Below are 24,189 nucleotides of genomic sequence, written 5' to 3' on the forward strand. Positions count from 1 at the left end.
CTCAGTCCTCATCTTCAGCCAAAAATATGAAGGTGATTATTTTTAGAATCTGCATTATACATACACACACACACACACACACACACACACACACACATACACACACACTAATGTAATTAATATTAATGTTAGAAGCATGAAACGCAAATGTTTGTAAATATATTCATGTGAGAAGCATAAATGTGCCTTTGCAGTGGTGGCCCCCAAACTTTGGAATAATTTGCCTCCCCACATTAGACAGGCTGCAACCCTTTCTGTTTTTACATCAAGTCTTAAAACCCATGTTTACTCTTTGGCTTTTAATACCATATGAGAGTCATGTGTCATGTGAATTTGTCCTGTTTTAAATGGTGTATGTGTGTACAGCACTTTGGTAAGCACTTGTTGTTTTTAAAAAGCGCTTTATAAATAAACTTTGACTTGATAAATCCTAAATCTTGTGCAATATTAGTGTTCATAAAGGATGCTGTTTAATATCCCTATAGTCTCGTCTTCATCATTAATAGCCACGACACTGAAATATGTCTGTTATGTTCAACATCTCCCATCATGCTCCTCTTATTTTGGTGTGAAATAAGCAGACACGGCTTTGAGTTCGTCTTTGTTTCTTCTTCATTTTGACATTTAAAAAAAGAGAAAGTGACACAGGGCTTTGTTAAATGAACAGTGTTATTGTACAGCGTGGCCAGACTGATATCATATACACAATGAGGAGAGAAACACAGAAGCCTTCGTCACTGCGGGAGCGCTTCTGAGCCCGACTTCAGCAAATAAATAAGACAACATTTACAGATATGAGTATTGTTCCTGCTTAAACAGCGGACGCTCACGAGGATCCAGTGTAGAAAAACAAGCATCGATGACGCTTTACAATAACAGATGGTGTACTGATATGTAAACGCTACTATATTATGAACTAATGATGAGTTAAGGCATGCGCTAATAATGAGCTAACTCTAAAGAGTGCTTGATATCAATGTACAGTGTTTATTGAAGCCAGCGCACACTGTCATTAATAAGGTGAAAAATTCATCCATTCAAGTGTTTTGGTAATCTTTAATCAACATCTGAGCATCTGCCTCTGCGTTTGGAGCCTCTGTTGACGTTAGATTGCTCTGTAGAGGATGCTGTGCCAAAGAAAGCCCCACCCCTAATCAATATTCAGGTTCAGTACATCAACATACTGAAATAAAAATCTCAGTAACATCCGGTTATTCATGTGTGAATAGTGGCTACCTTAATTAGTTGTAAGTGCATGTAACGTATTAACCATCACTTTAGCTTAAGCCTTGGGTCTCAACTGGATTCCCGGAGGGCCACAGCTCTGCACAGTTTTGCTCCAACCCTTATCAAACCCTAATCAAGGTGTTCAAGAGTACTAGAGACTATTAAGCAGGTGTGAGTTGGAGGTGTTTGGAGGTAAAATCTGCAGAGCTGTGGCACTCCAGGAATTGGGGTTAAAACCGATGGCTTAAGCTAAATGTAACTCACTAGGTGAGAAAGAAGATTCATCAGAAGTGCAACTTGCGATTTGTTAGGGAATCTTTATGTCATGACTTTACTTTAAGGGTGCACTCAAAGTAACGACTGGCCATTCAGAGGTATTTTAGAGAGCCATGTAATAAGAATGAGTTATTAATAATAATAATAATAATAATAATAATAAATAACAATAATAGTAAAAATAATCATAATAAAAAAATAAAATAATAATAATAAATATATATATAAATAATAATAATAATAATAAAAAAAAATAATAAATAATAATAAAAATAAAAATAATAATATAATAATAATAATAATAATAATAATAATAATAATAAATAATATTAATAAATAATAATAATAATAAATAAAAAAATTAATAATAATAATAAATAATAAATAATAATATAATAATAATTAAAAAAAATAATAATAAAAATATATAAAAATAATAAAAATAATAATAATAAAAAATAAAAATAAAATAATAATAATAATAAAAAAAATAAAAAAAAATAATAATAATAATAAAAAAAATAAAAAAATAATAAAAATAAAAATAATAATAAAATAATAATAATAATAATAATAAATAATATTAATAAAAAATAATAATAATAAATAAAAAAATTTATAATAATAAAAAATAATAATAATAAATAATAATAATAATAATATAATAAAAAAAAAATAATAATAATAATAAAAAAATAAATAAAAAATAATAATAAAAATAAAAATTATAATAAAAATAATAATAATAAAATCAATAATAATAATAATAATAAAAATAAAAATTATAATAAAAATAATAATAAAAAAATAATAAAAATAATAATAATAAAAATAAAAATTATAATAAAAATAATAATAATAAAACTAATAATAATAATAAAAATAATAATAATAATAATAATAGAAATAATAATAATAATTTAAAAACATAATAATAATAATAATGTGCTCCCTCCAAGTAAAGGGATGCTCATTTCAGTTAATTTTGCCAACAGCCGCCACTCATTAACCGAATATTAAGGGTTAACTGGTCAGATTAATATTAAATTATTATTTAATTAAAAAAAATAATTGACTAATAAAGTCTATTTTGTGTCTGACACATTGAATATTGCATTTTAAAATACTGACTTATTTTAACATGCGAACAGCAGCATACAAACAGCATAGAAAAGCAGCATAAACTAAATAAAAGAATCAAATAAATAGGCCTGCCCGAGATACTTTTCACTTAAATGACAAATTTAGATTACAAAACGAAAACACTGACCGAATCCTTTTCAAGAAGCGGCATAAGCTGTTTGTCCATTCTTCCGTCAAACAAAAATATCCGGTTACCTCAAATCGATCGCTCCACAGAAAATAGGCCTATGCATTTAATTATTGCTGCGCAGTTATTCTTATATCACAAACCTCAACGTTTTTAATAGAAGTCATTAAAGATTATGTCTTGAGCATCTGATTTTACTTTAGAGCTGCGGTGCTTTTATTTCCTCTCTTGCGGTTCATGTGCGCGCGCTGCATGTGATAAAGACAATAACAACGCACATATGTTGACTTTTTAGACAAAGTCGATCAGCATCAGCTGGTTTGACATCAACTCGTCTGTGTCAAACTCTGACCAGCAATATCCTTCTTTCATTTTGCTTATTTGGCAAAATACATCTGTATGCACGTGTGGTTGCACGTGTTACCATGCCGAGAGTTAACAAATATGTGTTGCACATTTAGGGGCCGATCACACCGAACTCGTGAGGCGCACCGCACTGCCTTTTTTGTTGACAGGAAAAAAAATCGTTGTGCACTTTTTTATGTCACTAGGAAATGACTGAATCAGCTGCGTATTGTGCGCGAGCGCTGCTGTTGATGTTGTTATAATTGTAATATTTATTAATATTGTGATATTCAAGATTTGTAAAGTCACACAGCTCTGGATAACATAAATCAGCGACCGCTAGTCTCTCCTCCATCTTTAAAAGTTCTCCGTAGTCATCTTGACAACACAAACACTGCTGTCACCTCAACAGAAACCCCGCCTCTGCTTTCATGCGACTGACGTAACGCACTTTTTCCGCTCAGGGTTGACTTTTGTTTTCAACTGTGACAGCAAAGACGTGAGACGCGCAGAGCGCATTAGCAGCACGCAAAACCCTCGCGGCTATTAGTATACCATTCAATAGATGTCAATCTCAATGCAAACAGTGTGATCGGCCCCTTATGCAGACAAACTTCAAATATAGAAATAATATTTTGAATCATTTAACTAATACCGTTAAAATTGCACCCTTTCGGTTAAGGGTTAAGCAGTTATTTTGAGCATCCCTACTCTGAGTTGTTACGAATGTGTTAATAATAATAATAATAATAATGTGCGGTAACACTTTATTCTGATGGTCCATTTGAGTATTAGTAGACTGTCTGCTTAATATCTGCTGATACTGCTCCTTCAACAAACATTTAACTGACTAGAAGAAACTTAGCAAGTACACATCAACTTACACTGACCCTAACCCCAACCTAACAGTCTACTCATAATCTTATGAGAATTAGTTGCAATGTAACTTAAATTCAACAAACGGATCATCAAAATAAAGTGTGACCTAATGTGCCCCTTCAAGTAAAGTCATGACACAATAATACATGAATAAACCACAAGTTTCACTGTAAATAAATCTTCTAAAGTGGCGTTTAGCTTCAACTAGAGTGTTAAATAATCCACTAATAAACAAACATGTACTAACAGGTAGCATTATTCACACATGACCTCATGCTGTAGTTGAAGTTAGTTCTGGATTAGCGCATGTTTTGACCCTGTCGTAAGTTCATGCTAGCGTAACGTTTAGTTCACAGGTTAGTACATCATTATTCATGTAGTGTTATTGTAAAGTGTTACCAAAGCATCTAAATCTGAGCTGATGGGTAACTAGAGGCGGTTCTCTTGGTGATGAATGATGAGGTAGCTATATGTGAATGTTGCATATCTGTTTATTACTGTCCGGTCGGAGATGTTCAGAAATGATGGTGTTGGTAGTTTTGCGTGATGTTGTGGTGGAGATGTGCACTACTTTGGCATGATTTCCCTCTGAATTGAATCCCTGCGTCCTGCTCACCTCTTCAGGGTTTCTAGGAAGAGTCTCAGAGAAATTATTGAAGGACAGGAACATTTACTGAATGTTTCCTGAAACTGTAGAGACACCATTCAGCTAATTATAATCCTCAGAATATGCTGGTAAAGAATTATTAATCGAGATGGGTGAACTACTCCTTTAATTTGACACACACACACACACACATACGTATAATAAGAATAATAACGTCTCTATAATTTTATTGCTTTCATATTTTGTAAACATTACTGAGACCAGGTCATTCTGGATGAACCCTCAGTCAATGTTCTGGAAGGACGTCTGTTCATATCTGACAGAATATTGTCAGAATCTAGAAGACTTCAACTTTGAAAGCATTATAATACATTCACTGTTAGCTGGGTTGTTGGTTTTGGTTCTGACAGCGCTGCAAAAAATACATTTAATTTGTTTCTAGTCCAAATATCTAAAAATTCCTATATCAAGCAGCGTTTTCTAGACAAGCCAAATATATTGTATTGTTTTCAGAAAAAAAAAGTCAAATTTAAGTCGGTTTTTCTTTAAAAACAAGCAAAATAATCTTGTTTTCACTTTGAAAAAACAGAATTTTGTGTTTCCCAGTACTGGGTTGCAGCTGAAAGGGCATTCACTGTGTAAAACAAATGCTGGAATAGTTGGCGGTTCATTCCGCTGTGGTGACCTCTGAAATAGAGACTAAGCCAAAGGAAAATAAATGAATGAATAACGGTATTTTGTTTAACCCATTGGCCGATTATTTTGCTTGTTTGAAGGAAAAACTCACTTAATTTTGACTCATTATTTCTGAAAACAACACTGTTTTTTTTACTTGTCTAGAAAATGCTTCTAGATTTAAGAACGTTTAAAGATTTGGACGGGAAACAAGACGAAAAGCTTTTTTTTTTTGCAGTGAGCAGCACGGTTTAATTTAAGTAAATGACCAGTAGTGTACATGAGCAGAGGTGCAGGACACAGAGCGTCAATTCGTTTTCAAAGCTAATGCGTGTTGGAGATTCCTAATTGATAACTCGGCCTAACGTCTAGTGGATCTAAGCTGTTTATAGGGACAGAGCCTTCGAAGGCCGATGCTATTGTGTCAACATGAGGTCAAACACCCTCCGGCTGGATCCAAAAATAAAGCTGGTGATAAAGACCTGCACCTGCCGCACACCTTCATTTGGATACACGGCTATAAAAGTCAGAGCAGATGATGGGCGGGGCACCTCGTTTCCTCCGCCGGCGGCTTAACAAGCCCAGAATAGGCCGCTTGACATACGGCCATGTGATTGTTTGAGTCTCCTGGACTCTTGCCACGCATTGTAAATCCTCTGAAACCTTTTCCAACCACTCCAAAAACATCAACCAGAACAACAACCAGGAGTTTAGAAACGAAACAAAAAGCGGTAGAGGTGGTCTGGTCCTCTCGGCTCGATTTATTGCTGTTTCTACGGAGTGAGATGAGCCACAGAAGTCCAGGATTCAGGAGGTATTTTCAAGGACGTCGGCGGCGTGTTCACATTTAGGGAAGAACCGGCGAGACAAAACGACGGCGGCAGCAGCTTCCACGTCCACTCATGAATATTTACAAGTCCTCAAGGTGTCCTTAGTTTTGTCCGAGCCGTGACGCGTGTTGATCTCCAAAATAAAAAAAGCTGAATGCAAATGACCACCTATTTCTTCCGTCATATATATAACCACAGATCATGAAACGAAAAGCATGACTGTACAAGTACATAGTATTTTGTAATAGATATTTAAATTATTTTTTTTCCATTTATATTTATGCTTTAAAGCGAGTTATTAATCTGTGTGAGTCTTTAAAAGGCGTCTCAGGCAGAGTGTGTGTCCTCCAGTCTCTGACCGCATCCCCATCACACCTTGGCCTCCAGCATCTCCAGGAAGAGTTTGTGCATGGGCACCTTGCCCTGCATCTTGATGCTGTAGAAGTGCTGGATGGCCTTGGTGGCCGTTTGCCGGAGCAAAGGCAGCGTCATGAGCAGCTTTCCGGCCCGCCGAGGGTCTTCCGCATGCTGACAGCTCTCGTAGTCCTGCAGCGCTTCATGAAGAGCGTCCTGGAGCTTCTGCACCGACTCCACGTCCTCGATGTGCATGGAGTCTGTCAGCACAACAACACAGCACACACACTTACAGATCAAGAAGTAATGCTGTGAAATAATTGTAAATAGTGCTTTTCATATTAATTATTGTTCTGAAGCAGCTTTACAGAAGGTGTACGTTATTAGATTATAATCAACATCAGAATGTTTGAGAATAGGGTGGACAGTATGTAAAGATAATTAACCTACTGTATAGTGTTGTGTGTGTTTGTGTGTATTATTTGTTTGATGGTGTTCTACATTATAAATATGACCCACACTATTGTTTCCAGGCATCCTGTTATTTACGATGTCCTCAGATTTATCAATACAGCTGTAACAGTGGCTGAGGCTCAGCAGAGAAAGTGTGTGTGTGTGTGAGGTGGAGGTTAAAAAAACACGTCTGAAGAAACAATTTCCTTGCAATCCATCAGAAGGAGCCTGTCGATACGATTGATAAACTGCTAATTACAAAATCAATGGCTATGAATTTTCAGGGCTGTCAGACAGAGCAGTCCCGCGAGGGCCATCGGACAGACGCGTCTCTCTACACAGCAAAGGCACCATCAGCACTTTCATTTCTCAGCCAGACAAAGAGAGACAGCGGCGGCCGAGACGGCAGAATAACACGGCCTGCATTGATCAGCCGGGGATGAAGAGGAGGAGGACGACAGGGATGTGGAGGGGAGTGTGTGTGTGTGTGTTCGGCGTGAGAACGGGGCACTGGGACGATGAGGATAGGAACGAGGAGACTGAGACAGAAATATCTCCCACAAAGTTAAATATTGTAATTTCTTCCCCTGTTAACGTGTAAAGCTTTGGCATGATCAACATAGCATAAAGTGCTGTAGAAATAAAGATGACCTGACATGATGAGTAGGGGATGAGAACAAAAAGAAAGAACAAGAGGCATATGGAGACAAGAATGGGAATGAGGAAAGAACAGGTATGGGGATGAGAATGGGTCAGGAAAGAGGCGATAGGAAAAACAATGGGGACAAAGACAGAAATGAGGACAAGAACAAAAATAAGGGAAAGAACCAAGGAGATGAGGATGAGATGATGAGGAAAGGACAGCTATGGAGTCAGGAATGAGGGAAAAATGGGGATTAAGAAGATGGAAACAAGGAGACGGGGATAAGGTTGGGATAATGAAGAAAGGATGAGGACTGGGACAGGAATGTGTCCCACAAAGTGAAATGTTGTAATCACTATAATTTCCCCCGTTCATCTGTTTTAAAAAATGTTTTGGCACAATTTACATAGTATAAAGTGCTATAGAAATAAATAAGACTTGACTTGATGGGGTAGGGTAGGGGGTGGATGAGGATGGGATGAGAACAAAGAGATAAAGATGAGGACAAGAAGGGTATGGGGACAAGGATGGGATGAGAATGAGTCAGGCTTGAGGAGATGAGGAAAAGAAAGGTGATGGAGACAGGGATGATGAGGAAAGGACAGGTATGGGGACAAGAATGGGTCAGGAATGAGGATATGGGGAAAAGAATGGGGATAGAGACGGGCATGAGGACAAGAACAAAAATGAGGATGAGAATCAGGAGAAAGGGATTAGGATGGGATGATGAGGAAAGGACAGGTATGGGGATGAGAATGGGGGAGGAATGAGGAGATGGGGAAAAGAATGGGGATAGAGACGCATGAGGACAAGGACAAAAATGAGGATGAGAATCAGGAGACAGGATGAGGAGGAAAGGGAAGGTATGGGGATGAGGACTGGGACAGGAATGTCACACAAAGGTAAAATATTGTATTCACTTTAATTCCCCCTGCTGTTCATCGATGTAAAGAAGTTTTGGCACAATTTGATAGTGTAAAATGCTATAGAAATAAAGATGACTTGACTTGATGGGATGGGTAAGGGGTGGATGGGATGAGAACAAGAGGGGTATGGGGCATGGATGGAGTGGGAATAAAGAGACAGTAAAAAGTATGAGGGCACGATGAGAATGAGATGGTGGGTATGGTGTAAGAGATAGATGGGGATGAGGACAGGACAGGGGTGAAGATGAGGACACGGGTGGGATATGAAGAGATGGGGATGAGGATAGGTCAGAAACACGCAGATGGGGACAAGGATGGAGATGACAAAATATGATAACAACAAATGTGGGGACCTAACAAATGAAGATAGGTTAGGAACGAGGACAAGGATGAGCACAGGATGGGGGATGATGACAAAGTCCAAACTGACGACAAGACAGGTATTGGGATAAGGATGGATCGGGAACAAGGAGATGAGCACAGGATGGGAATGAGGACAGAGATGAGGCTGAAGACAGGGATGAGGACAAGAATGGCTCGGGATCAAGGGATGGGGATGAGGACAGGGATAAGGACAAGAACAAATCTGAGGACAGTAAAGGATCAGGTATGAGGAAATATAGATGAGGACAGGATGGGAGTGGGTCCAGGATAGGGATAGGGAAGAGAATGGGTTGGGAATAAGGGTACAGGGACTAGGATGGAAATAAGGAAGGGAAACGAGGACAGAGACGAGGATGAAGATGGAGACAAAAATGGGGACAAGGATGATTATGGGGATGAGTATGAGAATAGGACAGTAGGAGGATGTGGATGAAGACAGGACAGGGACCGGGACTGCCTCCTGACCCGCCAGCTGTCGATGTGGCTGCCGTGTGTCTTCTGCATGCTGATACTCATTCCATTCGACTTAACACATTTTATTGACAGCCCTGGTGCTCCTAATGAAATGCTAAATTTATCAGCGGGCCCCGTGGCTACTGTTATGGAGATGTTGAGAGAAGCGTGAATGCGCACACACACACTCTCTCTCTCTGTTTCTGCACACTCTTCTTTTGTTTCGCCGCATGTGCGCTTGAGTCTACTGTAACCGTATGAATAAACAGTACATCATGTCTACATGTCAGCTTCTTTTGCAGTAGTTTGGGTTTGATTTTGAACAAAAAGAAATATAGATACCAGGATGCTATAACCAATTATACTGAAAACATTCATGCAGCTGTTTTGATTGAATATATTTCAAAAGAAATACAGATTTTGCTTTGGTTTTATTGTGCTAATTTGTGTTTTAATTGAGTTTTATTGTGCTAGTTATTTCAGGATCACTAAAATACCATTTTATTTATATACAATACCAACCCTGGCTTTAACATAATGTGTATCACCTATTTTGATGATAGATGAATAGCACTAGAGTGTGTTGGTGTGTGTGTTACCTGAGTTGGCGAGTGCGATGGCCTTGAGCGTGACGAACTCCTCCTTCTCCACCTTCAGCTTCTTGTATTTGCGCACTAGCTGAAGGATGGACAGATAGAGGTCCAGCAGGCCGGTGAGGCGCGAGTGTTCCTCGTCCATCACGTAATCCTCGGCGTACACCAGCTCGTCCTCGTACGGCAGAGAGCGAAACACGATGCTGAGGATCAGGATCTCCATCCACGCGCTCTGCAGCAAACTCATCTGATCGCCCAGAGACAGACTGGAGAAACCTGAGGAAACAAACGCACACACAAAACATTCATCACTACATCCACACTCAAACAGCATGCATACAGTTCAAGACTGTATATTTCCCAATCATGTCGAACAGATTCAGGAATTTCTCACAGTATTTCCTATAATATTTTTTCTTCTGGAGAAAGTCTTATTAGTTTGATTTCAGCTAGAATAAAAGCAGTTTTTAATTGTTTTAAAGCCATTTTAAGGTCAATATTATTCGCCCCCTTCAGCAATATTAGTGTTGGATTGTCTCCAGAACAAACCACTGTTATACATTGACTTGCCTAATTACCCTAACTTTACCCTAATTACCCTAGTGAAGCCTTTAAATGTCACTTTAAGCTGAACACTAGTGTCTTAAACATCCTTAACATCAGTATAATCAGGAAAATGCGTATTAAATTTAAACAACAGGACTTTTTATAAATTTAACATGTTTTTTGGTCATCCTGCTTTCTTTATTTGTGTTTCTTCTTCTCTGACAGCTGCCAATAAACTCTGTGTGCATTTGCACATCACAGGAGTCACAGTCCCCGGCGCTGGCATGATTAAAATGATTGCTTTACAAGTGGACTAAAGCGGCGCTATCTGTCCCGCTCGCCATTAAAGAGCTGATAGATTACAGTATTGATCGCCTCGGCCCGCCATACCTGACCCCAAACTTTCATATGAATGGCGTTATTGAGGCAGAGATGAGCGGGCGATGCCTATCTGCCGCCGGCTGACACTTTGGGGTGTTTGCAGGCCGAGAGACAGAAAGAGCCGCAGGAAAAGAAGAAAGCAACAAAAAAAAGGGGGAGCTGAGTGTTTAATTTCCTTTATCAGGTGGGCGAACAGCTGGAGGATACATTAATTAACAGATTGCGATCAGGGCCGTGGGGCTCCTGACAATGTGAAGAGGGATCAATAAGGGCCTCCGAATGGGATGAACAGGAGCAGCCGGAGAACAGGTCAGGCGACACAGGTCCTGATTTACAAACAAAAACACTTCAGACAGCTCAAACGGTGACATACTTCATGCTCAGGACTGTGTTTAGAGGGCTAGGACTGTTGAGACCTCAAAAATGACCCAGGCACCATTTTAACAGCAGAAAAAACCTTAAACAGTGTGTTAAGGTTTTAATTTTGAAGTCTGGTGACTTTATAAAATTACCCAAATATTGGAAATAACTCATAATATTCTAATTTTCATGAAAGCTGTACACATTTAAGGTACAAAGGTTGTTCTTTGGTTCAATATTGACCCACAAAAACTACAGACACACTCCAACACACACACAGTAAGAATCTGCTGCTTTAACTATTGTGAATACTGCCTTGTTAAAAACATTTGGACACTTCTGCAGGTGCTTTTGGCATTATAAAATCCCCCCTTTACTGTAGAGAGAAACAAGTGTTGAAGGACTGCTGAAATACTGCACACTGATGGGGGAAAACATGCACATTATCAGAGTTTGTGATGAAGATGATGAAGATGAGCTTGTTTCTTCGTGCTGAGTAGATCTGAGGATTGAAATCAAATGTATCTGCTTTATTTTAGAGGGTTTAGTGAAGACGGCTCATTTTGGGTGAACGGATTACACAGAATTAGACAACAGGAGGAGTTTCTCATGTGCGTTTACCCATGTTGAAGTGTCTCCGTTTGGACTCTCAGTGGACAAACAGCTGCCATCATGATCCATCTTAAACACTGGTAAAAAATGTAATCAGTTTTTAGCTGGTTTTTATGCAGGCCTGTAAACTTCATTGCTGGAACCGTCTTGTATAACAAACAGCAGCTCGGCCGTCTCCTCCTGATATATTTCACGCTCGCTAAATCAAAGACAGCAGTTCTGAAAATAGGCAAAAGCCCAAACCTTGGCAAAAAGGCTTTTTATGACTGGAGACAGCCTTTTACAAACAAAATAACTGTAAAAATGACAGCTTTTAATCCGCCTGTATTCACCAGCGCATATTTGTGAATTTATCCCTGTCAGTTTACGGCAGCGGCTCGCAGTGATGGTGTGTTGCTGGAGTTTGTGTTAATCTCAACTGAAGATGAGTGAATATAACAATATATTGAAGCACTAGATATAAAACAATCATTTCAGAAATGTACATGTCTCGTCATATGTGCCTAGCTGAATAATCAGAGCACGTTTAGACATTAGTTTGTATTATATGTGCTCTAAAATGTAATATTTATTCATGCTATTGAGACATCGTCTAATTAATTATGCTATTATTTGCAGATTTGCGTAGTATAAATCATTTTGAGATGATTTTGCTGACGTATTTAAGTAGTAAAATAAAGTTTGGCATATGTACTAATAAGAGATTATACTGGATGTGGTCAGAATAAGGATATGATTGGTTTAGGATTTTTCTTTTTGTATTGACGACATAAAACATGTCAGAAGTTTAGAGTTATACTGATCTTGTCTTTCTGCTTTTTCTGTAAGACTATTTAATAATTATAATTTATTTTACCAATTAAAATTAGACAAGAGTCCTGCCCTTTGAAATGCATAAGATAACTCTTTCCCTGACAGCATTCTTGATGATTTTCCCCTAAATTTGACATCCCTTCAACTGTTTTCTGCCAGTAATATATGAGCATGTTCACTCATTCATTTATTCATTTATTTTATTTTCAGCTTAGTTCCTTGATTAATCTGGGGTCACCACAGCGGAAAGAACCGCCAAATTATCCAGCATATGTTCTGCACAGCGAATGCCCTTCCAGCTGCAACCCAACACTGAGAAACACCCATACACTATGGACAATTTAGCTTACCCAATTCCCCTATAGCGCATGTGTTTGGACTGTGGGGGAAACCGGAGCACCCGGAGGAAACCCACGCCAACACGGGGAGAACATGCAAACTCCACACAGAAATGCCCACCCCACCATGGAAGGTATAGGATGGTATATTTATATATATATTTACATATAGTTATCGAAGATATATAGTGCACACACTCACATACTTTCATGCTGTACATATATGCACACATATTAACACGCACACAGTACATACATACATACACCAACATACATATAAATACATACATACACACACAAAACAGTAGGGGACATCGTTTACTTTACTTTGACACTGTGGCTAGGCTTTGTTATGTGATTTGTATTCTCCAGTACAGGGACCTCAGATGAAATATAGCAGTGTAGCTAATTCTGGGGATCTTCTCCTCTGATACAGAGATGTATGTGTGTGTGTGTGTGTGTGTGTGTGTGTGTGTATATGTGTGTGTGTGCGTGTGTGTGTGTGTGTGATTCCTCAGCATTTGGCATGACATCATCAGCAGAAACCCAATCAATACATGTCTGCTCATAAATGACTCCATAAATAATGTGGCCAGCGCTGCTTCTGTGAGCTCGTCTCCTGCCAAACACACACACACTCAAATAAAACTGTGCTCTTCATGGTTCACACACACACACACACACACACACACACACATCAGACATTACTGTTACACTCTTATTAGGTTAATAAATAGACAGTAGTTTTGTATTATTTTTGCATGTTGTGCTCTAGATGGTCATGTTTAAACCTGCAATTGAGACATTTCATATAAATTAAATATAAATATTTGTATATAGCATCAAGAACAGTGAACAGGGCAGCATGGTGGCTCAGTGGTCAGCACTGTCGCCTCACTGCAAGAAGGTCGCTGGTTCGAGTCCCAGCTGGGTCAGTTGGCATTTCTATGTGGAGTTTGCATGTTCTCCCCATTTTGCTTCAGTTTCCCTCAAAGTCCAAACACATGCGCTATAGGGGAACTGATGAACTAAACTAGTCATAGTGTATGAGTGTGTGTGTGTGTGTGAATGAATGTTTCTGGGTGTTTCCCAGTACTGGGTTGCAGCTGGAAGGGCATCTGCTGTGTAAAACACATGCTTGAATGGTTGGCGGTTCATTCTGCTGTGGTGATCATGATTAATAAAGGGACTAAACCGAAAATGAATAAATTAATGAGTTGGCGGTTCATTCTGCTGTGGCTACCCCTGATTAATAAAGAGCTGAAGGAAAATGAATGAATGAACTGTGAATAAAGTCAGGCTCCTTCTCTTCATTACTATCCCCCCCCCCCTTCATAAACAGCCCCTCCCCCTTCATGAACAGCCCCTCCTCCCTCATTAGGAGCTATGTAAGTAAAGCTTTGGGTGTTGAGTTCGCAAAGTGTTCAACATCCCACACTTCTGTTTATCAGTCTAATAAAGTCATCATCTGGGTGTTTTTTTTTTCCTTTTCAAATTTTTCTAGACTATTGACGCTACAAAACAGCATAGAAAAGGCCATGCGTGTGCAATTTGGGACATTATGTTTTTAATCAGGATTCATACAGGTTTCGTCAAGCTAAGACTTCTTTAGACTCTTTAAAGACCATTCTGAATAACATTTTAGACTCATACAGGGTTAAACACTAGGGATTTGTTCTTATGGCCATGTTGTGTTAATTTATTTTATTTATTTTTTTTAAATATCAAATGTAGTTATTGGGAAGATCGTGTTATTATCCTAAGGAATTGTGTGATTTTGTTTTTAGTTTTCTTTCCATGATAAACAAATTTAATTTGGAGAATCAGCTGTATAAATGTCTAACAGCTATTGTAAATTATATCTCTGCAATAAAAACAAAAACACTTAAAGGTGCAGTATGTAAGTTTGACACCCAGTGGTTGAACTAGGTATTGCACTCCTGGATCAAAACAAGTGAGTGAGTGCACTATTCTGTGCTTCAGAATGGCTGTGTTTACATTTCTGTCATGTTTCGTCTGGTGCAAACAACCAAATTGCTCATCACTGTGTATCTCATCACGTAGCGTGCTGTTAGGACACGGGGTTACAATGTAACCTGCTCACCTAATGTTTATGTTCGTAATATTAATATAATTTGCTAATTAATAACCTCATGTGGAACTGAATCATTTCGTAGTCTGCTACTGTCCACTGGAGGTCGCATTTCGGTCACGGACACATGCTTTCAGAGTCTTTCTGAACGAATGAATGAAATACGCAGTTTTCCACCAAGGCAGCTTGGGGTGCTAAAATATTGAGTTAAACTGGCATTGGGTGGGTTAAATGACCAAAACACAGCCGTTCCGGAGCGTAATGCACATCATCAAAGCAGAATATCTGACTTCAGCATTGTTTTTCAGATAAACAGGAATGTTCACTGAGCATGTTTCTGAATATCTGCACACATATGATGGTGTTTTTATGCTTTAGAAGAGTCAAAAACTGACATACAGCACATTTAAAAAAAAAAAAAAAATATATATATATATATATATATATATATATATATATATATATATATATATATATATACTGTATAAGTTTTATTGAGATGGATTGTTGGTGATTGGACGGATATCGGCACAATTGAGTCGCTTTACTTGGACAGAGGAAAATTAAGACCTGTTTAAAATGATTTAAGACCTGCAACACGATATTTCAGTGAATTTAAAGATCCCATGAAGTGCTTTAAAACATGTCTTTTGTTATTTGATGTTTGGCATAATCTCAAAAAAAGAAAAAGAAACGATGAGCGGGTGCGACAGAGTAGCTCCTCCTCTTTTTAAAAAACAGCCAATAGCGTTTTGTTTGATCAGTGCTCTGCCAGTGAGAGTGGTTGAGCTCAAGTACATCAAATGAACAGCAAATGAGAAGAAGGGGGTGGAGCATGTCAGACTCCAGAGAGCATTTGATTGGTCAGAAGATTTGATGAGAAATGAAGTATGAGCTGACATGACTAAAAAAACAAAAACAAAAAGCGTTGATCTATTTGGGTGGAAGTGACACTGCAAGCTTTACATATTTATAATAATATATAATTTTGCCATTGTTTTGGAGCACACTCGCTTATAGATAACCCTGAAGACTCACATACTGATACTAACATCTAAAAAACATTATTTTAATTTTACTGGACCTTCAAAAACTTTTTCAGGCATAAAACATAATGAAATTGAAGACATTTGAAGACCCCGTGCCCACCCTGTTAATTCAGTTGTGAAGTTTTGCAAAAATGTATGTAGAAGCACGTTTTTTTTTCATTCTGGCAGTGAAGTTCTGTCTGAGCTTTCCTGACGACAGGCTTCCCATCAGAACACAGGGCCGGAGATCGTTTGGTCGCTGAAGTGTGAAGGAATTGCGGTTTAGTTGTGTTAAATACAGTAATACCCTTGTCTTAATGTGCTCTCGCTGACCTCCTGACCGGCCTGCACCGCTGCACACTCGTCCCCAGAGACACCGCTGGTCTGACAGGACGATGACAGCCAGCTTTAATCAGTCATGTAATTACACATCATTTATTTCCACTGCTAAATACATTCTGTGCTTAATGAGTAGCCATGTAGTATTGACGGACCTGACCCCGCAAAACAGCTTCCTCAAGAGACTCTGCCTTCAGCTTTGGATAATAACCTGTGACGGATAAACTAGCAACACAGACAAACGCTGAAAGGGATTTTAAGTAATGCAACATCGATGATCGGAGTTCATTTAAGTCACAATATGATGATGATAGGTTGACTATATGTGACTTATTTTTACAGGCCACATCCTAATGAGGATTGCCTAAAATGTCCAAAACAGAGATCAGACGCTTTTGTATACTTCTTATATATTTTCAAACATCTCTCATGATACTGTAGGGTAATTAGGGTAAAGTTAGGGTAATTAGGCAAGTCATTGTATAACAGTGGTTTATTCTGGAGACAATCCAAAACTAATATTGCTGAAGGGGGCTAATAATATTAACCTTAAAATGGCTTTAAAACAATTAAGAACTGCTTTTATTGTAGCTGAAATAAAACAAATAAGACTTTCTCCAGAAGAAAAAATATTAGAGGAAATACCAGCCTGATCTCACGAGGAAACGGAAGTATTTTACGCTTTGTCAGTTTAGTAGCTAATTCGTACGAGTTCACTCGTACGAAAATGTATGATTTTAAAAAGGAGGCGTGGCACCTAACCCCACCCCTAAACCCAACTGTCATTGGGTGATGAGTAAATTGTATGAATTAGATCGTACAAATTCATACGAATTAGCCACGAACTCAAAAAGTTACGAATTGCTGCGAATCTGTAAGCACGATCGCCTTACAGCACGAAGGTTGCTGGTTCGAGCCTCGGCTGGGTCAGTTGGCATTTCTGTGTGGAGTTTGCATGTTCCCCTCATGTTGGTGTGGGTTTCCTCTGGGTGCTCCGGTTTCCCCCACAAGTCCAAAGACATGTGGTACAGGTGAATTGGGTAAGCTAAATTGTCCGTAGTGTATGTGTGTGAATGAGTGTGTATGGGTGTTTCCCAGTGATGGGTTACAGCTGAAAGGGCATCCGCTGCATAAAACATAAGCTGGATAAGTTGGCGGTTCATTCCGCTGTGGCAACCCTTGATTAATAAAGGGACTAAGCTGAAAAGAAACTGAATGAATGAAAAAAAGACAAATAATTCTGACTTCAACTGTATATTTGCTTCACATATTTGATCCCTCCTTCTTAAGCAACACAATTTGTTGATTATGTACACTGCCTGCACATTACTGCTCAAAAAATGATTATGCTTTAATTGTTACCTTTAGCAGGTATTTATAACTAAAACAAAACCAAAAAATTAGAAATACTGTCTAAGATGTGTCCTATATAAATGGCACACAAGGTCAGCCTAAACAATACATCTGAGCAGATGCGCAACATGCAGACTCCACACAGAAATGCCAACTGACCCTGCTGGGACTCGAACCAGCAACCTTCTTGCTGTGAGGCGACAGCCCTACACACTGAGCCACGGTGTCGCCCACCTGCAAATCTTAAATATCACGGAATATTCCATTTATAACAATATTAACTTGTGCACAATGTGCAGCTGATTCAGTGGTTGCCTAGCAACATAAAAAGCGCAGTGCACTTCTTTTTTTCTTCTCAGCAAAACAAGGCAATGCAGTGCCACTCAAGTTCTCAGAACGGAGCAGCGCATTCGCTGTGATCGAAACCGATGTCTGCAACTCCAACTTTTGGGCCTGATTTTGTTTGAGGATCAACACTTAACAATTATATAACGACCACAGGCCAATAGTCATCTGATTGTGTCTGCTAATGGCATGTGGCTGATTAGATGACCGCTCTTCTGGGCATCTAGTAAGTGGACTAAGTAGTGAGCACTAGAGAGCAGAGCCTCTTGTCCTCTACTGATGCCCGTCTCCTATCTCCGCATGGTTGGCGCTGGGGTCGGATCCGGGCCCTGATTGCTCCATCCATCATGATTGGTGGCGCTGAAGCCCGTCAATGGTTAAATTGAATATACTAAGGCCTGTCGGTCGGTGTCTATATTTAATAAAGACCACTGATGAGGTGCTGATTTATCGGCCGGCAGTATTCACACTCCATTACAAGGAGATTACACCGCTCCAGCCGGATCAGCAACACAGTGAGGAGATTTCACTCTTTCATGACAAGCAGAAATCAGCAAAGCAGGGGAGAGGAAGATGACTATAATATAAGCGGAGACACTGCTGATAAACAATGTCACAATGTGATGGATTTGGGTTTAGGTTTGGTGTTCGTCATTAATGATGTTTACAGGAGTGATGGTCAAAAAGTCAGAATTATTAGACCTCCTGTGATTTTGTTTCTTCAGATTTTTCACAAATGTTGAACAGATTCAGGAATTTCTCACAGTATTTCCTCTAATATTTGTTCTTCTGGAGAAAGTCTTATTTGTTTTATTTCAGCTAGAATAAAAGCAGTTTTTAATTATTTTAAAGCCATTTTATGGTCAATATTATTCGCCCCCTTCAGCAATATTAGTTTTGGATTGTCTCCAGAATAAACCACTGTTATACAATGACTTGCCTAATTACCCTAACTTTACCCTAATTACCCTAGTGAAGCCTTTAAATGTCACTTTAAGCTGAATACTAGTGTCTTGAAGAATATCTCCCCAACCCTTTTCATCCACGACTCCCCAACCCTCTTTACTTTCGTCCTCTCCCTCCTTTGGTACCATGTCGGATCCGTTACCTGATCTCATAGGGCCTCACAATTTACAAATGAAGCACTGTTGATCCATAGCTCTCGTCGTGGCTGAAGCTGATGCGCACCTCACAAAAAAAGAAACTACACGTTGTAACGACACTTATTGCAAGCTCTGTGATTGGTCGGCTTGGTAGCTGTGCAGAGTGTGGGCGTGGCTTAGAGTCGTGAGCCAGATGGAGTGATTGTTTACAAGTATCGAGCCTTATGAATAAGGTTGTTGCACGTCCGTTGGTTCCCACCTCTGAATGAGTAAGTTTGAGCTACTAGCTACTAGCTCTCTGCAACTCTCACATGGTCGCCCACTGAAGTTAAGCAGGGCTGGATGGGAGACCACATGTGAAAACTTGGTTGCTTCGTGTGGTGTTAGTGAGGCCAGCAGGGGGCACTCAACCTGCGGTCTGTGTGGGTCCTAACGCCCCAGTATAGTGAAGGGGACTCTATACCGCTCAATGAGCGCCGTCTTTCGGATGAGACGTTAAACTGAGGACCTGAGTCTCTGCAGGTTGCTAACAAATTTGCCCACTGGCCTCTGTTCATCATGGCCACATAACCATCCCATATCAGAAAAAAGGAGACTAATAATGTTGATCTTAAAAAGTATTTACAATTAAATAGCATTCATTTCAGCCAAACTAAAAGAAGTAAGACTCTCTGTTATTAGGAACACTTCTGTTAAACAGCAATTGGGGTAAAAATACACAGAAGGGCTAACAATTCTGGCTTTAATTGTATGTATTTTGTTTACAGTGTAGCTCTGCAGTTTTAATCAACGCCAATTGCTCAGTCTGTTCTGATGCTGTGGGTTTTGCAAACTCATTCTCCAGCAGTCATAGTACACTCGCTCAGCTCATCTGCAGGACTGTGAAGTGTTGTTAGCGTGGGGAACTCCGGCGCTCAGACAGCGTGAAATGCGACCCGGCCAAGAACAAGACGCTAGTGTATGTATGTCAAAGGCCTTTAGCACCTTAGCAGCAAAAAAAAGCCATCTGTCAACATGTCCCACACATCAGATTTAATGAGACGCTGCTCAAAACTATTTACAGAGAGCCGCTCTCTCTCTGCGTGCCAAGCGGAGGCCGGACGCTCAGCGCAGGGATTAATTAACTATTAATCAGCTGCAGATTCGATAGGCTCGGGCCATACCAGGAGGCTGTTTACGGTCCTTTACTGACAGATGAGATGGGCGTCTGAGCGCAGTGTCCTAACCTGCACTATAAAAGGCTTTAGTGGTGCATAAATACGACTGTGCTCAGGACAGGTGCATACAGTGACTATGAGTGCATGCTGTGTATGTGTATGCATGCATGTGTGTGCGTGTATGTGTGTGCGTGTGTATGCGTGCATGTGTGTGCCTGTATGTGTGTTGCGGAGAGGTTGAGGAGACTATGAGTGCATGTGTGTATATATGCGTGCGTGTATGCATATGCGCGTGTGTGTGGATGTTTGTGTGTCCGCGTATGTGTGTGCGTGTGCTTATTTGTTCCAGGGCAGTTGAGGTGACTGAGTGCGTGTGTGTGTTGTGGAGCGATTGAGGAGACTGTGTTTTTGGGTCAGTAGTGATCCAGTCGGCTGTAAGCTCATTGCTGAAATGCTGTGTGTGCTGACGCAGCACTTGTGTGCGTGTGTGTGTGTGATTAAGGTGGTCAACATCCTCCTAATCTACTTACTAGATAGCACTTCACCCGGCTAATGATAATCATCTTCCCCAAAACACAACACACACACACACTCTGCTCTGAGTCCGGGTTTCTGCACAGCTACTACTTTCCCTTTTGTATTTACTATTATATATATTTGACTTATATTTCAAAAGACATGATTTAATTTCAAGAAGGTCGCTGGTTCGAGCCTTGGCTGGGTCAGTTGGTGTTTCTGTGTGGAGTTTGCATGTTCTCCCTGCGTTTGCGTGGGTTTCCCATGGGTGCTCCAGTTTCCCCCACAGTCCAAACACATGCGGTACAGGTGAATTGGGTAGGCTAAATAGGCTTGTCCATAGTGTATGAGAGTGTATGGATGTTTTCCTGAGATGGGTTGCAGCTTGAAGGGCATCCGCTGCGTAAAACATATGCTGGATAAGTTGGTGGTTCATTCCGCTGTGGCGACCCCAGATTAAAAAAGGGACTAAACTGATAAGATAATAAATGAATGAAATATTTACTACCTGACAAAAGTCTTGTGGCCTATCAAAGTTTTAGGAACAGCAAATAATAACTGGACTTCTAGTTGATGATCTGGTATCAGAAGTGTCTTATATGAAAGGTAAAGGCCTCTAGATGAGGCTTATTTGAGCACAATATAATCTGATCATGTCTTGATTATGAATGATTTGATTAGGACAGTAAGGTCTGACTCTGCTTAGACTAAAGTCTGCTCACTGAACCTTCAATAATGTCCAGTATAGAATATGTGCTCATGCTGCAGTGGAAACAGAATGAATATTGTGTCTGACTCCATCATGAGCTTGGAGGACTGCATCCATACATCTCTGACATGACTCAAATCACTGATTAATAAAGTCATCTGGAATGGTGAAGAAAGCCTTCTTGCAGGACTCCCAGAGTTCATCAAGAGTCTTTGTGTTCATCTTCAACGCCTCCTCCTTCATCTTACCCCAGACGTGCTCAATAATGTTCATGTCTGGTGACTGGGCTGGCCAATCCTGGAGCACCTTCACCTTCTTTGCTTTCAGGAGCTTTGATGTGGAGGCTGAAGTATGAGAAGGAGCGCTATCCTGCTGGAGAATTGTCCCTCTCCTGTGGTTTGTAATGTAATGGGCAGCACAAATGTCTTGATACCTCAGGCTGTTGATGTTGATCATCCACTCTGCAGATCTCTCGCACGCCCTCATACTGAATGTAACCCCAAACCATGATTTCTCCTTCATCAAACTTGACTGATTTCCAGTAGGTCTTCTGCAGTATTGTTGATGATTGGGATGCAGTTCAACAGATGATTCATGGGAAAAATCACCTTCTGCCACTTTTCCAAATGATCAACTAGAAGTCAAGTTATTATTTGTTGATCTTACAACTCCACAACAAGACTTTTGTCAGGTAGTGTATTCATAATTCAAAGTGACTTTTTCAGTTTCACATAAAACCTTCCATTAATAATAAATGTTATTTGTAGTGATTACCACTTTAATTTCAGTTTGTTTTATATGTTTATTTTCTCTTCTGTTCTTTTTTAAGTATTGTTAAAAACAAAGAATTTGTTGTTGTGTAAGGAAAACTGAAAAAAAAACTAAATTTTTATGTTTTATTTATGCTTTACATTGATTTTTTACATTTTATCTGACTGAAACTATTAATGTAACATGCACACTGCAAAAAAGCTTTTCTTGCTTAGATTTTTCATCTTTTTTCGATTCCAAATATCTTAAATCAAGAAGCCTTTTCTAGACAAGCAAAACATATTGACCTGTTTTCAGAAATAATGAGTCTAAATAATCAGCCGATTGGGTTAGCAATATAATATTATGTGAAAAGGAAAAACAGGTTTGTTTTCCTCACACCATTAGCAGATTATTTAGCTCTTTTTAAGAAAAAAAAACCCAATTCTGACAGCAAGACTATATTTTTTGCATGTCTAGTTTTTAGATATTTGGACTAGAAACAAGACAAAAACTCCAAGCGTTTTTTGTAATGCATAAATATGACACACAGTTGAAGTCTATTGAAGTATATTTTTCCTCAATTCTATTTAACAGTTAGATTTCTTTAAAATACATTTCTAAACATAATAGGGTTTCACTTTGTTTTGATGGTCCCTTCAATGCATTTTGTTGAATTTAAGTTGCATTGCATCTACATACCAACTAATTCCCATTAGATAGAAGTAGACTGTTAGGTTGGGGTTAGGGTTGGGGTCAGGGTTAGGGTCAGTGTAAGTTGATGTTTACTTGTTAAGTTTCTTATAGTCAGTTAAATGTCTGTTGAAGGAGCAGTATCAGCAGATATTAAGCAGAAAGTCTACTAATACTCAAATGAGAATTAACTGACATGTAGTTACAATGCAACTTTAATAAAATGTGCAATAGGGACCATCAAAATAAAGTCTTGCCCATAATAGTGTTAATAACTCATCTCTAATAACTGTTATCTTTGTCATGATGACAGCACATAATATTAGACTAGATATCCTTAAAGACACTAGTATTCAGCTTAAAGTGACATTTAAAGGCTTCACTAGGGTAACTACATTGTATATCGAATTAAAAAAAATGTTTAAGGGGGCTAATAATATTGACCTTTTTAAAAATTAAAAGCTGCTTTTATTCTAGCCGAAATAAAACAAATAAGACTTTCTCCAGAAGAAAATAAATGATAGGAAATACTGTGAAAATCTCCTTGCTCTGCTCTGAAAATTCACAGGAGGCTGAATGATTTAGAGTTTTGATCTGTGTGTATTTCTTTCAGTTGCAAAGGCTATTTAGATGCGGTAATACAGTAATGTAGTGCTGTGTGATGATGAGAAGCAGATGTGTGTGAGTCTGACCGGGGATGTGTTTTGCCCAGCCGATGATCACCACCAGCTCGCGGTCCGCCAGGTCACAGAGCGTGGTCAGCGCTTTAATGTCGCTTTCGGGCATGGTGGGGTCAGGCATGGCATAGATCTTCTCCGGCTCTGCCACCAGCAGATGAGACACGATCTTCGTCACTGCAGACACACAGACAGGGGAGATTATTGAAATGCTCAAACATGTTCAATAGGAAATTAAGGTAAAGACCCAAACCAAAGCAAAACAACAGACAATAACTACGCAAAAACTAAATAATAAAGTAGAACAAAGAAAACCAAGGAATGTCCATCGAAACAAAGGCAAAATAAAAAAAGCAAATCAAAAAAGTATATCAACAAACAAAGCTAAATTAAACAAAGTCAACTGAAATTCAAAACAAAACAAAGCAACATGCAGTGCACAAAGATAAAAGGCAGAACATT

The 24,189-nt window shown here is 39.1% G+C and overlaps 1 protein-coding gene across 1 annotated transcript in view; it reads right to left on the reverse strand.

Annotated features, from left to right (window-relative positions):
- Nucleotides 1-5,652: 5,652 nt before the first annotated feature.
- esrrb (estrogen-related receptor beta) overlaps nucleotides 5,653-24,189 on the reverse strand; it is an 85,836-nt gene continuing 67,299 nt past the window's right edge. Inside the window, exons 5-7 of the mRNA XM_056477660.1 lie at nucleotides 23,743-23,904; nucleotides 9,922-10,191; nucleotides 5,653-6,723 (exon numbers count right to left, since the gene is read on the reverse strand). Of these exons, the coding sequence (XP_056333635.1) occupies nucleotides 6,479-6,723; nucleotides 9,922-10,191; nucleotides 23,743-23,904 (677 nt within the window). The 3' untranslated portion in view covers nucleotides 5,653-6,478. The remainder of the gene's footprint in view (nucleotides 6,724-9,921; nucleotides 10,192-23,742; nucleotides 23,905-24,189) is intronic.

The sequence above is a fragment of the Danio aesculapii genome, chromosome 17, assembly GCF_903798145.1.
Source record: "Danio aesculapii chromosome 17, fDanAes4.1, whole genome shotgun sequence".
NCBI classification, from domain to species: Eukaryota; Metazoa; Chordata; class Actinopteri; order Cypriniformes; family Danionidae; genus Danio; species Danio aesculapii.